The sequence below is a fragment of the Mesoplodon mirus genome, assembly GCF_964341445.2.
Source record: "Mesoplodon mirus genome assembly, chromosome: 8".
NCBI lineage: Eukaryota > Metazoa > Chordata > Mammalia > Artiodactyla > Ziphiidae > Mesoplodon > Mesoplodon mirus.
Window position 1 is genome coordinate 84,834,662 of NC_138984.1, and position 13,330 is coordinate 84,847,991.

A 13,330-nucleotide genomic window follows, 5' to 3' on the forward strand; every position below is an offset into this window, starting at 1 on the left:
GATATACCTAATTTATTTATTTACTCCCAATTTAATTTACAAACGTACAAAAGCTACCACTTGTGTAATCAATGGAAAACCATTTCTGTGGGAATTTGAATAATAGGTGAGGAAATGGTGTCCCCTCGATTTTTTTCTTTTTAAGAACTTTGGTCATGTAAAGAAGAGATGCCAGAGAGACTTACGAGACAAGAAATACTAGGATTCATGGCATTAATGGAAGGTTACCTTTGGAGAGAAAGACAAGTATATTAAAGAGATATTTGTAGAGAATAGAGACATTCAAAGAGCTGTCGTCCTCTGGCAGTTATTTAAGCTTCACAGCAGCAGAGATTGGTTTACTCACATATGTGTCCAGTGCCTGGCATACAGTTAAGTAATCACTATATATTTGTTGAGTGATGAAGCCTAATAAAAGATTTGAGCAATTCTTATTTATCCCAAGTCTAGTCTGAAGTGTAGCTTCAGAATTTAACCAATTCTGGAAGCTTAAGATTAACTTTTTTCTGTTATTAAAAATTAAACCTATGACCAAAAATTGAAACTTCTAAAGGAGTTTTAAAAATTCTTTTAGAGTGAAAAGAGCTGCTTTATAATATATTCTATGTGTTTTATAGTACTATACATTCCTTAGATTTACTATTTTATCTTTTATAGTATATTTTAAGTTCTGCTTTGGTTATTTTTTTTTTTTGAAACTTTGAAACTGTTAAATATTTTATTTGAATTTTATATTAGTCATAAAGTTGAAACAACTTTTAACAAGATATATTGACCATGCCTTTTCAATGTAACTTGTTTGTGAATTGTTTTTTATAAGATGAATATTTCTTCTTTAGTATGAAGTTCGTCATAGCAAGTATCCTAAGTGCCACCCCATTTGTAGTGAAACTAATTCTCTTAAGCTCCGTTTAATGCTTTGTTTGATTTCTGTAATCTAAGAGATCAGAAAGTTAATCATAATCAAGTTAATATTATCCTAAGACCTAATAAATTTTCTATGTAATTTTTTCGTATTAGGCAGAGTCAAGGAAATATGTGAACCTAAAAGGTTTTATTTTTAGGCCAAAAATATGGCTCTAACTTTTTCTTCTGAGATTTCTCAGTTGCTTATGAAAGTTGATTTCTGTTCCATAGACATATATGTGAAATATAAAATGAATTAGAAGGAAGATACAATACTGCCTAAAGTGATTATGCATTTTTCTTTTAGTCTGGGAAATGAGGAACAACAGCATGAGGTTCCAATTCTTTATCATGATGTTACATCCCTTTTGCTTATCCAGATCTTAATGATGCCACAACCCTTACGCAAAGGTATGTCTTTATAATTTAGATTCTTAGATTATATTGTATATATAATGAATATTCTAAAAATTATAGGCATAAGCATAGCATTCAGTCTGATGGAAATGTTCTGAGGTAAATAGCATTGTAATCATATATATCTAAAGAAGATGACAGTGAAATAGTTTTTTTCCCTTGTGGGTCTGTTTTTAGATTTTTAGTCAATAATAAGGTAAAGACATGGAGAAATCACTCTTTGTTTTTAAAAAATTAAAATGATACAAAATGTGAAAAATAGAGCAAACTGTCAGCCTTAATGCCTCTACCTTATCTACATGCATATATACATATTTTGATATAGTAGTATCATAGTTATTCAAAATGTGATGACCCATTATTTTTAATGAGTGTTAATATCATCTAGTATGATATTAACAGAATTAATATTATATTAGAAACACTTTAATTATTGCTCCACAGTTGTATGAGTTCTGTGAGTTCTTTGTATATTTTGGATATTAACCTCTTATTGGATACATTGTTTGCAAATATCTTCTTCCATTCAGTAAGCTACCTTTTTTGTTTTGTTAATTTTTCATGGTAATTTTAGGAAAAGAATAAAGTGTTATTTTATTACTTAAGTGTTGAACAAAAACCAGTTACACGTGCAAGGAAAGTCATGTGTTTGTGAAATTATCTTGAGTACAAAATGTCTAGATTCCAAAGAAATAATGATCTTCTCTTTCTCTTGTAGACCATTTCACCTGCATTGTGAAGGTGCTTTTTACCCTATTGTACACGCAAGGTCTTGTGGCACTTTCAGTTAAATGCAGTGAGGAAGATAGGTCAGCCTGGAAACACACGGGAGCTCTCAAAAAGGTTAGTGTCTTGTCTGAATTTGTTATTTAGTAGTTAGGTGAATTTATTTAAGTTGGTGATATGAATGAATGAGATTAGACGTTTGAAAGGCAAAACGAGTTATTTTTAATAATTTTTAAAATAGATTTATTTATTTTTGGCTGCGTTGGGTCTTCGTTGCGGCGAGCAGGGGCTACTCTTTGTTGCAGTGTGTGGGCTTCTCACTGTAGTGGCTTCTCTTGTTGTGGAGCACAGGCTCTAGGTGCGCAGGCTTCAGTAGTTGTGGCTCGTGGGCTCGGTAGTGTGGCTCTCGGGCTCTAGAGTGCGGGCTCAGTAGTTGTGGCGCACGGGCTTAGTTGCTCCGAGGCATGTGGGATTTTCCTGGACCAGGGCTCGAACCTGTGTCTCCTGCATTGGCAGGCGGATTCGTAGCCACTGCACCACCAGGGAAGTCCACAAAATGAGTTATTAACAGTATTTTAATTGGAAATGGAGCACCTTCAGGCTATAAAAGTTAAAAATGTTTTCCTTGCACAATGAGGTCTTCTGTATCTATCTCTAAACGTTGACCTTTTCCCCTTTGTATCTGGACAGTTTTGTTTTTGCTGCAAGCCTTAAACTTAGAGAAGTTATAAAAATTGTATCAACACAGTTAGCAAGTAATACAGTGTATGTAGACTTACCTGTTTTACTTATCTGTCATCTTTTCTTCTCCTTGCCTCATCCCCAGTCACAATCCAAAGATCGCTTTTGACTCACCACTTATAGATGTAAAAATCCTGGCCATTTCTTAGTTATACCTCTTTAAAAACTACTGTTTTTCCCATGTTTAAAAATATATAGATATATAAGTTCTTAGTAAATTTAAAGGCATTCTCTTTCAGTTAAAATTATATGAACAGTTTAGAAAAATTGTGCAAGTTTAGTTAAATGTTAAGTATTTTCAGTGGCTTGAAAACAAATGGGATACTATGGAACCAAAGAACTAAGTGAATAGTTTGGTGTAGAGAAAGGTGAAATAAGATTACTTCCCTGTTTATTTGGGGAAGTTGGTAGGAAAAAATAATAAGTATAGTGTAAATTGAACCTTTTCTTTGGTTTATAGGCTCCTAAAGAAGTTTTAAACCTCATTGAAAAGTTTCTGTTAAAATCATATCTACTTGTATTAAAGGAGAGAAAACCAATTATAGATATTGATACATGAAATGTATTCAATATAACCTTCACTTTTATCACTAGTTTAGTCCCAAATCATGATTATGTGTACAGAAATTTAATGTAGTATCATTATGAAGTTTGTTACATCTTAATTTAGGGATATTGGTTGTTGGCCATTGAACCTGAGTACTAGGCCAAGTTCCTGCCACTCAATAAAGATATTACTTTTTTGTTCAAGACATAAAAACTCTCTGAACCTCAGCCTTGTCATAGGTAAATGAGAAATTAAGAACATATGACTTATAAGGGCCCCTCTATTTCTAAAATTCTGTTATTCGAAATAACAAAATGAATTTCTGGCTTTTCCTTCAGTGATTTTTTTCCTCCTTGTTTCTAGTTGTATTTTGGATAATTTTGCCTTCTGCAATTATCTTTCTTTTTTCTAAATATTCTTTTAGTCTCTCTGAGTGCACTCTAATCTGATATTGGGATTGTTTGTATTCAAATCAGGTATAGCAGGTTTCTATGCTGTGTCATTGTTTAAATGTTTCTTTAGTAAGTTGTCTAACCATGAAAAAGTACACATTTAAAACATTTTCTGATATAGTTTGGGTCTAAATCTATTTATCTGACTGTTCACTAAAATGAGACCTACTGACAGAAAATTAGACAATTGTAAATCTATGATGGAAGGAACATGAAGTAATTTAGGTAACTTCTGTCAATTTTCTTTCTCAATTTGATCATTGTTAGCTATTTTTTTAAATACTTAATAAAACATTTAATATAAGGCAGATTCTTAATAGAACATAAATTAGAAATTTATAGCCATATAAATTTCTTCAGTGAATGAAAACAAAAAAATATGATATTCTGCAGGTTGGTTTGCCACATTATTAGCTTTTTCTACCATAAATCTAAACATTTAGGTATATAGGATTGTAAATAATAGCAAAAATAATATTTATGAATAATGAAATATCACTGTGATTTCTGTAATTATTCTGTATCATTCATTCCTCCTTTAAAAAATTTCCTTCTTCCTTTAGTTCTTCCCTCCTCTCACTCCCTTCCTTGTTTTCTTTCTTCATTGAGTCTCATTCATTTCATCCTTATAATTCCTTATCCTCAGGTATGGTAATTCCAATGAAAACAGATCTAATCTGGTAAAATAAAATACATAGGTACTGTGTATTTTTCAAAGGGAATTTACAGTTAATTTGATAATGAGGTTTAGTTGTTTGGAAAAATCATCATTATAGTTAGTATAAATTGTGATCTTTCTGTTAGTGGAATTTCTGTTAAGAGTTTTTATACCAGGATTTCTTGATCTGGGGTCCTTTCCCTTTGTTTTGTTTTGGGGAGTAGGACCATAGCATCCAGCATATACTCAAAGGGCCTGTCACCCCAAAAAGTTTAAGAAGCACTATAATTTTTTCTTTTTTAAAATAAATTTATTTATTTATTTTTGGCTGTGTTGGGTCTTCGTTGCTGCATGCGGGCTTTCTCTAGTTGCAGCGAGGGGGGACTACTGTTCATTGCAGTGCACGGGCTTCTCATTGTGGTGGCTTCTCTTGCTGCAGAGCACGGGCTCTAGGTGTGTGGGCTTCAGTAGTTGTGGCACACGGGCTCAGTAGTTGTGGCTTGCTGGCTCTAGAGCGCAGGCTCAGTAGTTGTGGCACATGGGCTTAGCTGCTCCGTGGCATGTGGGATCTTCCCGGACCAGGGCTCGAACCCATGTCCCCTGCATTGGCAGGTGGATTATTAACCACTGCGCCACCAGAGAAGTCCCTAGAAGCACTATAGTTTAGACAAAGCATCTACCCAACACAGCATCTGTTGCATCTCTCAACTCTTAATTCTTTTCTTTATTTAACTCACATACTTCTGCAACTTCTCCCACAGGATTCTTCTGATCATGATGCTGGGTCTTGCATCCACGGTCTCAGAAATCCTCTTCTTAAGCTTTATTTATTAAAAAAAAAAGAAAAGCTTTACTTCTTTTTTTTTTTTTTTTTTTTTGCGGTACGTGGGCCTCTCACTGTTGTGGCCTCTCCCGTTGCGGAGCACAGGCTGTGGACGCGCAGGCTCAGTGGCCATGGCTCACGGGCCCAGCCGCTCCGCGGCATGTGGGATCTTCCAGGACCAGGGCACAAACCCGTGTCCCCTGCATCGGCAGGCAGACCCTCAACCACTGCGCTACCAGGGAAGCCCAAAGCTTATCTTCTTAGCTTTACCAAGGAACCTACTCTTTGCTTTACCTAAATATTGCTTATATAAAATATGTTTTCCTAAGACTTCTTATGTATGAAATAAAATTATTTTCTTATCTAATACTCTTCTAGTGGGAAGAGTTCTCAATACAAAATAGTGACTACTACATTATATTTGACTCTCTGATCTGATATAGTACCTCCTTTAAGTAAAAAAAAATACTTAAAATGTATCTGATAATAATAATTTAAAAAATAATTATTGCTCAGTAACTTGCTTTGGGTGATCTGAGTATCATTTGTTTCTTATTGGAGGATATTTTCCCCATAATTTGGAAAGTATTATACTTGAAATACTTCTCTGTTGTTATGCTCTATAAATCTTTTACTCAAAAGAGTATATTGAATTAGGCTTTTAGGCTGTCATGTATATTTTCACAACTTTAAATATGTCACATTGATTAATAAGCAGCAAAATTGTGGTAATATTTTCTTTTGAATTGCCTATTCAAGAACTACTCTGATTAAATCAATTCTAAAAATATACCATGTTGCTGTTTTGATATTCAGTGGGATATTGATTCTTGTAAATTATATGTAACCTGAAAGTCATCATATTTGGCAAGTTATCATCCTGTTGATTAATTAGGCAGGGGTGGGGTGGGTCACATGATATAAGGATAGCAGTTGCTGAGTCAGGGACTTTTTATAGTTTATCAGGTTATGATAACACTACATGGCTGCATGATATGGCAGAAAGCAGAGGAGTAATTTAAAGATAATGCAAAGAATTGATTATTAAAAGAGAGACATCCAGGCAAGTTCCAAGGTCAAAAATTCCATTACCAAAATAAATTCCATCAATTAACCACCAGGTATTATTGCTCAGGGTTTTGTTATGCAAAGGGAGACATAGAAGATATAAAGCATAGTTCCTGACATTTTGGAATTTACAGTCTAGTTGAAGAGAGCACAATAACATGTGAGAAAGAAAGACAGTATCATCAAACAACAAATTCTGTGGTCCTGACTATTAGTGCCTTAAAAATTCAGGATAAACTTATATCCCATAGTGTTTACTCAGTTCTTATATTTTATTATTTAAAAAATATAGTTAGGGGGCTTCCCTGGTGGTGCAGTGGTTGAGAGTCCGCCTGCCGATGCAGGGGACACGGGTTCGTGCCCCGGTCTGGGAAGATCCCACATTCCGTGGAGCGGCTCGGCCTGTGAGCCATGGCCACTGAGCCTGCGCGTCCGGAGCCTGTGCTCCGCAACAAGAGACGCCACAACAGTGAGAGGCCCGCGAACCGCAAAAAAAAAAAATAAATAAATAAATAAATAAAACCTTATTGAAGTAAATTTAAATTTATAAATAGACATTTTTTTCCTTTCTTATAAAAAGTATAGTCATTAAGCTTAATTAATTTTTAGATTGTTATTTAATGTTATCTGTAATTCTGTAATAAACATATGGTCCTATTTCTTTTTACATTAAGTCGTTTTAACAAATTCTATTCAAGGAATTTGAGTAAAACTGTAAAAGAAAAAAATTTGGGGTCCATGTTATATTTCATGCATGTACGATTTTATCACTGTAACGAGTATATATATACTTCTATTAGTTTTTTGCACGCCACCCTGTAAACATTTTTTTCTGTAGCTCAAATTTGTCATATTTACTGCCTATAAAATATTCTGATATTGCCTAATTTAGGTAACTGCTTCACCTTTTTTTAAAAAAGAAATTTATTTATTTATTTATTTATTTATTTATTTATTTATTTATGGCTGCGTTGGGTCTTCATTGCTGTGCGTGGGCTATCTCTAGTTGCGGTGAGCGGGGGCTACTCTTTGTTGCAGTGAGTGGGCTTCTCATCGCAGTGGCTTCTCTTGTTGCGGAGCATGGCCTCTAGGCTCGTGGGCTTCAGTAGTTGTGGCTTGTGGGCTCTAGAGCGCAGGCTCAGTAGTTGTGGTGCACGGGCTTAGTTGCTCCACGGCATGTGGGATCTTCCCAGACCAGGGCTTGAACCCATGTCCCCTGCATTGGCAGGTGGATTCTTTTTTTTTTTTTTTCTTCCGGTACGTGGGCCTCTCACTGTTGTGGCCACAGGCTCCGGACGCTCAGGCTCAGCGGCCATGTCTCAGGGGCCTAGCCGCTCCGCGGCATGTGGGATCTTCCCGGACCGGGGCACGAACCCGTGTCCTCTGCATCGGCAGGCGGACTCTCAACCACTGCGCCACCAGGGAAGCCCCGGCAGGTGGATTCTTAACCAGAGAAGTCCAATAACTGCTTCACTTCTGTTGGTCATTTCTAATTTTTCACTATTATAATGCTCAGTGAATGTCATGGGCATAAAGTTCTTCTTTTCTCTTTAGATTATTTCCTTAGGAAGAATTTCCAGGAGTGAGAATTACTGGGACAAAAGATATGATATAGATATGCTCATTTACACATATATTATGTAACTTATATGCTGTTTTTTAAAGAAGTATTGGAATAGCTTTCATCACCTATCCAAATTCATTGTGAATCCAGAGGTGTACTGTTGTACACAGATTTTGAGAAAGTGAAGTTTACATGCTTGAAGAGTAATGTAATCATGATTATACTCTACTCATTAAAAGGTATTCTTTCCAATGTAAATGGTTTTGTAGTTTTCAGTGACTAATGGAATTAATTTTTAATTTTTTCCAGAATACATGTGATGCAGAGAAGTCTTATGAAGTGTTATTGAGCTTTGTGATAAGGGAACTATCTAAAGGAAAGTTATACCATGAAGAAGGAATGCAGGAGTGTGCAACGGTATGTTCTCTATGACCAGATGTAGTGGTTATTTAAAAATTTAGATTTTCTTGCCATTATGAATATTACTGTTTGTTATGTCTATTATAGAATGAATTGTTCTGATTTTCTTTTTTAACTTTAGATTAGCCCTATTGCTTGGTCTCCTGAATCCACGGAAAAATACTTACAGGACTTCTGCTTACCTTTCCTCAGAATCACCAGCCTTCTTCAGCACCACCTTTTTGGGGAAGATTTACCTAGCTGCCAGGTATAATTTGTGGTAGAGAGTAGGGAGCCTTTTTTTTTTCTAAACAATTATCTAATTTTAAAAAATACACTGACATATAATACTTATATCTATTATATATCCAGAACTGTCATACAAGTATATGTTAGTCTAACTCAAAGGAATAAATATTTAGAATATTTACTATTATTGTTACTTTTGTCTTTGTTAGCATCTACCCATTTTATGGTAATATTACTGATATTTGACATTAGAGGAGTTTTGGATTAGATCTGTGGTAATAAATGCCCAGTACTTGAACAGAAGATAGTATTCATATTAATATATTTATCACTAATCATCATTGGCTTTTAATATCCTTTTTAAAGGGTGTCATGTTATGTTAGCCGGCAAGCTGGTTGTTTGAATATCTGATGGCGTTTATGTAATTTTAGAATTGCAAAATATTCAATTTGTAGCCAATTAAAACTTGGATGAATGAATTATCACTGGTTTAATCTATTTTGTAAAATTGTGGGTCAGCGTGAGTAGGCAAGAAAGTGACAGAGTAGGAAACCAGAAGGTAAGTAAACCAAACTGTGTTTATAGGATTATGTCCCTGACATTATCTGCCATTCATTTCCAGGGAATTTGATGTGAGAATTAAGTCATTTATATTTATGGTCTTTGAAGCCTGCATGCGGTGTATCGGAATTAACCTGTTGATTGTTCCTTCTCTCTTAAAAAGTTGACCATTGCATGAAATAGTTTGGATTCCTTGGTTTTTATCAAGTGATTCAAGATAAACTCTGCACATTTGTCCCCAAAACATTCTATTTAGAATTCTAAGATATTGAACAAATTAAAAATATTCATCCATTAGATATTTTCTTTCATAGTTATTTATTTTAAAATTTGAACTTAAAAGCATGTTTCCTTCTGGCATGTGAACATCCTCAAGCATAGAGAAGGTTAACGAAACAAAATCTACTACTTCCTTCATCAGCTTTGCTTTCTTCACATTTAAAAGCCAAAGGCTGTGGTTCTTTGTGTTCTTGTTACCTTTGTGTTCTTGTATTCTTGGTTTATTTTGTCATTTGTTTTTATTGGAGGTTATTTTTCTCCCATAAACTGAGAAGTACCTGGAGGCAGAAGCTCTTGTATTGAGCATTGAAAATTAGTCCGGGGCTTGGGTGTACAGTGATGCCTATAGTAGAGCACTGGGAATATACTTAGACCAAGGAAGAAATTTATCTATTAGGAGGCATGAAAAGGAATGGTATGACATAGTGTCAGAAAGACAGGTTAAGGGGAAATTGTGGTGGATCTTGAATTTCACATGAAAGGCATTTGGATCACTGAAAGATTTTTGGACAAAAATGTGACATGATTCAAATTTTATTTCAGCATGAAACCTCATTCTAATATAAGGCATTTTGTGAGCTGTGAGGATTGGAGGGACTAGGAACAGAAAAGCCAGTTGGGAAAGGAAATATTAGAAATAGAAGAGGATAGGAAGCAATTAAAGATTTCGGAGATGAAATAGTAAGGATTTGACAGCTAGTTGAACATGTAGGAATCAAGGGAGAAGAAAGAAGCATACTGTACTTGGTTTTTGAGCCTGGGAGATTATGGTACAGTTGATGGAGGAGGAATATGGAGCAGTTTTGTGTGGGCCGAGATGAAAGTATTTTGCATATATTCAATTTGAGGACTTGGTTGGACTATTTGAGTTAAGTGGATATATTTACCTGAAGTGAGAAAAGTAAGATTACAACTTTAGATAGAAGTTTGCTCTTTCTGTTTAGAGTTCTGTCATCTGTGTAGTCTTATTTTGCTTTTAAGTATATATGTAATATATAAAAATGTATGTAATTATAGAAATACATGAATATATAATATAGAAATATAAATATACAGTTAGATATTTGCTTGCTCTCCTACTTTATTCACTTTAGCTTTTTTGTTTCTATTAATCATGGTAGTAGGATATAGATGGGTATAAAATTATGCCTACTTTTAACTTTTGTGGATTTGACATTTTTTTCTTTATGTCACTTTCTTTCATTTGGAGTATTTTGTTTCACCCATTCATATCTCATACTTTTATCCAAAAAATGTTTTATAAAAATTTATTCTTTTGCTCCCTTTGATTCTAATTGCAAATCTACTCACTCAGCAGTTTTCCCTTAATGTTTTCTTCTTTATTTCTTGAAGTTAACTCAGGAATCGTTCATTCATAGCCCTTTGTTTCATTTGGGGGAGAAAGGACTAAACATGTATTTGTTCAAAGATATTTACAAAGCAGTTTATAATGGCTGGCTGTTTCTTAACTAGCTTATAAACTAGGTTTTCACTTTACAGTGAGGAAACTGAAGGATGAAGACATATCTAAGCTAGTAAGTCAGTTAGAGGTAGAATTTACCGCATTCATCTGATAGTATTTATATTGTTCCCCTTGTTCACTTCTTTAACTGAAATTATCTTTTCAATTTTGAGAGGAAAGACGGAGGTGCATATGCACGGAATTCAGTTGATCACACTCCTCAGCTTTGGCGTACTAAGTATAGTGCCTCTAATATTATTCTCCCTTTGTTCCCCACATGATATCTTATCCCTTACTTCTCAGAAGTAATGTGTATGTCAATATAAACTGCATATAGTGTTATTTTGTGTTTGTTTAATTTGTATAACTGGTATTGTGCTATAAATCTTGTATCTTTCTTACTTTTTTCGTGCTAAATATTATATCATTTAGACCTAATCATGTAGCTCAAGATAATTCTTTCTTATTTCTTCATAGTGGTATTCCAGTATATGTGTATTCCACATTTTACTTACTCCTCATTGGTGAACATCTAGGCTGCCTTCAAATCTTTGCTACCATGAAAAAAAATAAACTGCTGCAATGAACCTAATGTTTTGTATACTTTTAAACTTTCTCTGGATTCTATACCTAACTAGCTATGGGATTGCCTATATATGTATGGGATACATTCTGCCTCCTTGCCTTCTAATATGGCTGCTCAAGGTTCACATTCCCATTTGCATTGTGTGAGGGTTCTTGTTTTCTGCCCAGTACTTGCTAGCACTTTTTATTATCCCGTGTTCTAATATTTGCCAGTCAGATGGGGGTAAAGTATATGCTTATGGTTAATTTACTTTGCATTTCTCTAATATAAATGCAGTTGATCATCAGTCCATGTACTTTTTAGACATTTAAATTTTCCTCCGTATATTTCCTATTCCTATTCTTTGAGCATTTAAAAAAAATGGGTTTTCTGTCACTATCTTGCTATTGCTTTGTCAGTTTTGCAGATATCTTTTAACAGACTTTGTATTGCCCTTTGTGGAACAGAAATATTTAATTTTAATGTCGTCAGACCTATCACTTTTTTATTTATGACTTATGCTTTTGGAATCTTATTTTTAAAATCCTTCTCCAGTCTGAGATTATAAATTTATTTTATATTTTCTTCTCTTATTTTATAGTTTTGTCTTTACATTTATATTTTTCATTTAATCTGAACTTTATTTTGTAGTAAGGTATGAAGTAAAGATCTAATTTTTTCTCCATTTGATGAGGCAGTTTTCCTAAGACTATTTACAAAATAATCTATTTATAAAATAGCCTAACTTTTTCATACTAATTTCTTATGCTAACGTGTTTCTATATTTCTGGGTTCTTTGTTGTGTACTACTGACCTATTTGTTCCTATACTAGTAGCACACTCTTAACAATGGTTTTATTATAGACATTGTATCTGGCAGGGTCAGTTTCACTTTTTTTTTCCTTCTAATAACTTTTTGCAAATGCTTTTTTCTAAAATTTTTTTCTGGTTAGCTATATATGCACCTTTATTCTTATATATAAATGTTATATCAATTCATAAATATCTTTCCAAACTCCTACAAGCTGTTAGATGAGAATCTCTTTGAATTATCGTTTTAAGGCATTGAACATAGTTTTTACGTCCATTTATTCAGGTCTTCTTTTAATATTTTCATAGAATTTTAAAATTGTCATCTTAAGGTCTGGTATTTTTTATAAAGCTAATCTAGAGGCTTTATGGTTTTAGTTTCTATTTAAATGATATCTTGTCTTCTGTAACATTCTCTGATTACTCCTTGCTGGTATAAAATAATACTATTGATTTTTGTATGTTCTTGTGACTGGGCACTTGCTGAACTCTCTATTAATTATAGTAGTTTGCCTGTTGATTCTTTTAGGTATTCTGTGTATCATATCATCTGAAAATAATGACAGTATCATCCCTTCCTTTCAAATCTTTATTTCTCTATTGTTGTCTTAATGCATGTCCAGTACTATTTTGAGCAGTGAAAGTAATAGGCAGTATCCTTTTTTGTGCCCTACCCCAAAGAGAATGCCTTTAAAGTTTCCTGCGTATGTCTGTTTGTTTTATTGTAAATAGAATCATTTAAAATTACATTTTCAGGGCCTCCCTGGTGGCGCAGTGGTTGAGAGTCCGCCTGCCGATGCAGGGGATACGGGTTCGTGCCCCGGTCTGGGAGGATCCCATATGCCGCGGAGCGGCTGGGCCCGTGAGCCATGGCCGCTGAGCCTGCGCATCCGGAGCCTGTGCTCCGCAACGGGAGAGGCCACAACAGTGAGAGGCCCGCGTATGAGAAAAAAAAAAAAAAAAATTACATTTTCAATATGTTGCTAAAATGGAGAAATCCAGTTGGAATTTTTGAATGTTAATCTTCTATATTTAGCCACCTTGCTAATGAATTCAGTGATTATTTCTAATAGCCAGGATGCTCTTGAGTTTAATAATACAC

At 34.4% G+C, this 13,330-nt stretch overlaps 1 protein-coding gene across 3 annotated transcripts in view; it reads left to right on the forward strand.

Moving 5' to 3' along the window:
* Positions 1-13,330, forward strand: part of UBR3 (ubiquitin protein ligase E3 component n-recognin 3) — a 229,566-nt gene that overhangs the window by 198,929 nt on the left and 17,307 nt on the right. For all 3 annotated transcript variants that reach the window (XM_082630548.1, XM_082630550.1, XM_082630549.1), the window contains exons 32-35: positions 1,214-1,317; positions 2,042-2,166; positions 8,212-8,319; positions 8,444-8,569. In XM_082630548.1, coding sequence (XP_082486674.1) covers positions 1,214-1,317; positions 2,042-2,166; positions 8,212-8,319; positions 8,444-8,569 — 463 coding nt within the window. The remainder of the gene's footprint in view (positions 1-1,213; positions 1,318-2,041; positions 2,167-8,211; positions 8,320-8,443; positions 8,570-13,330) is intronic.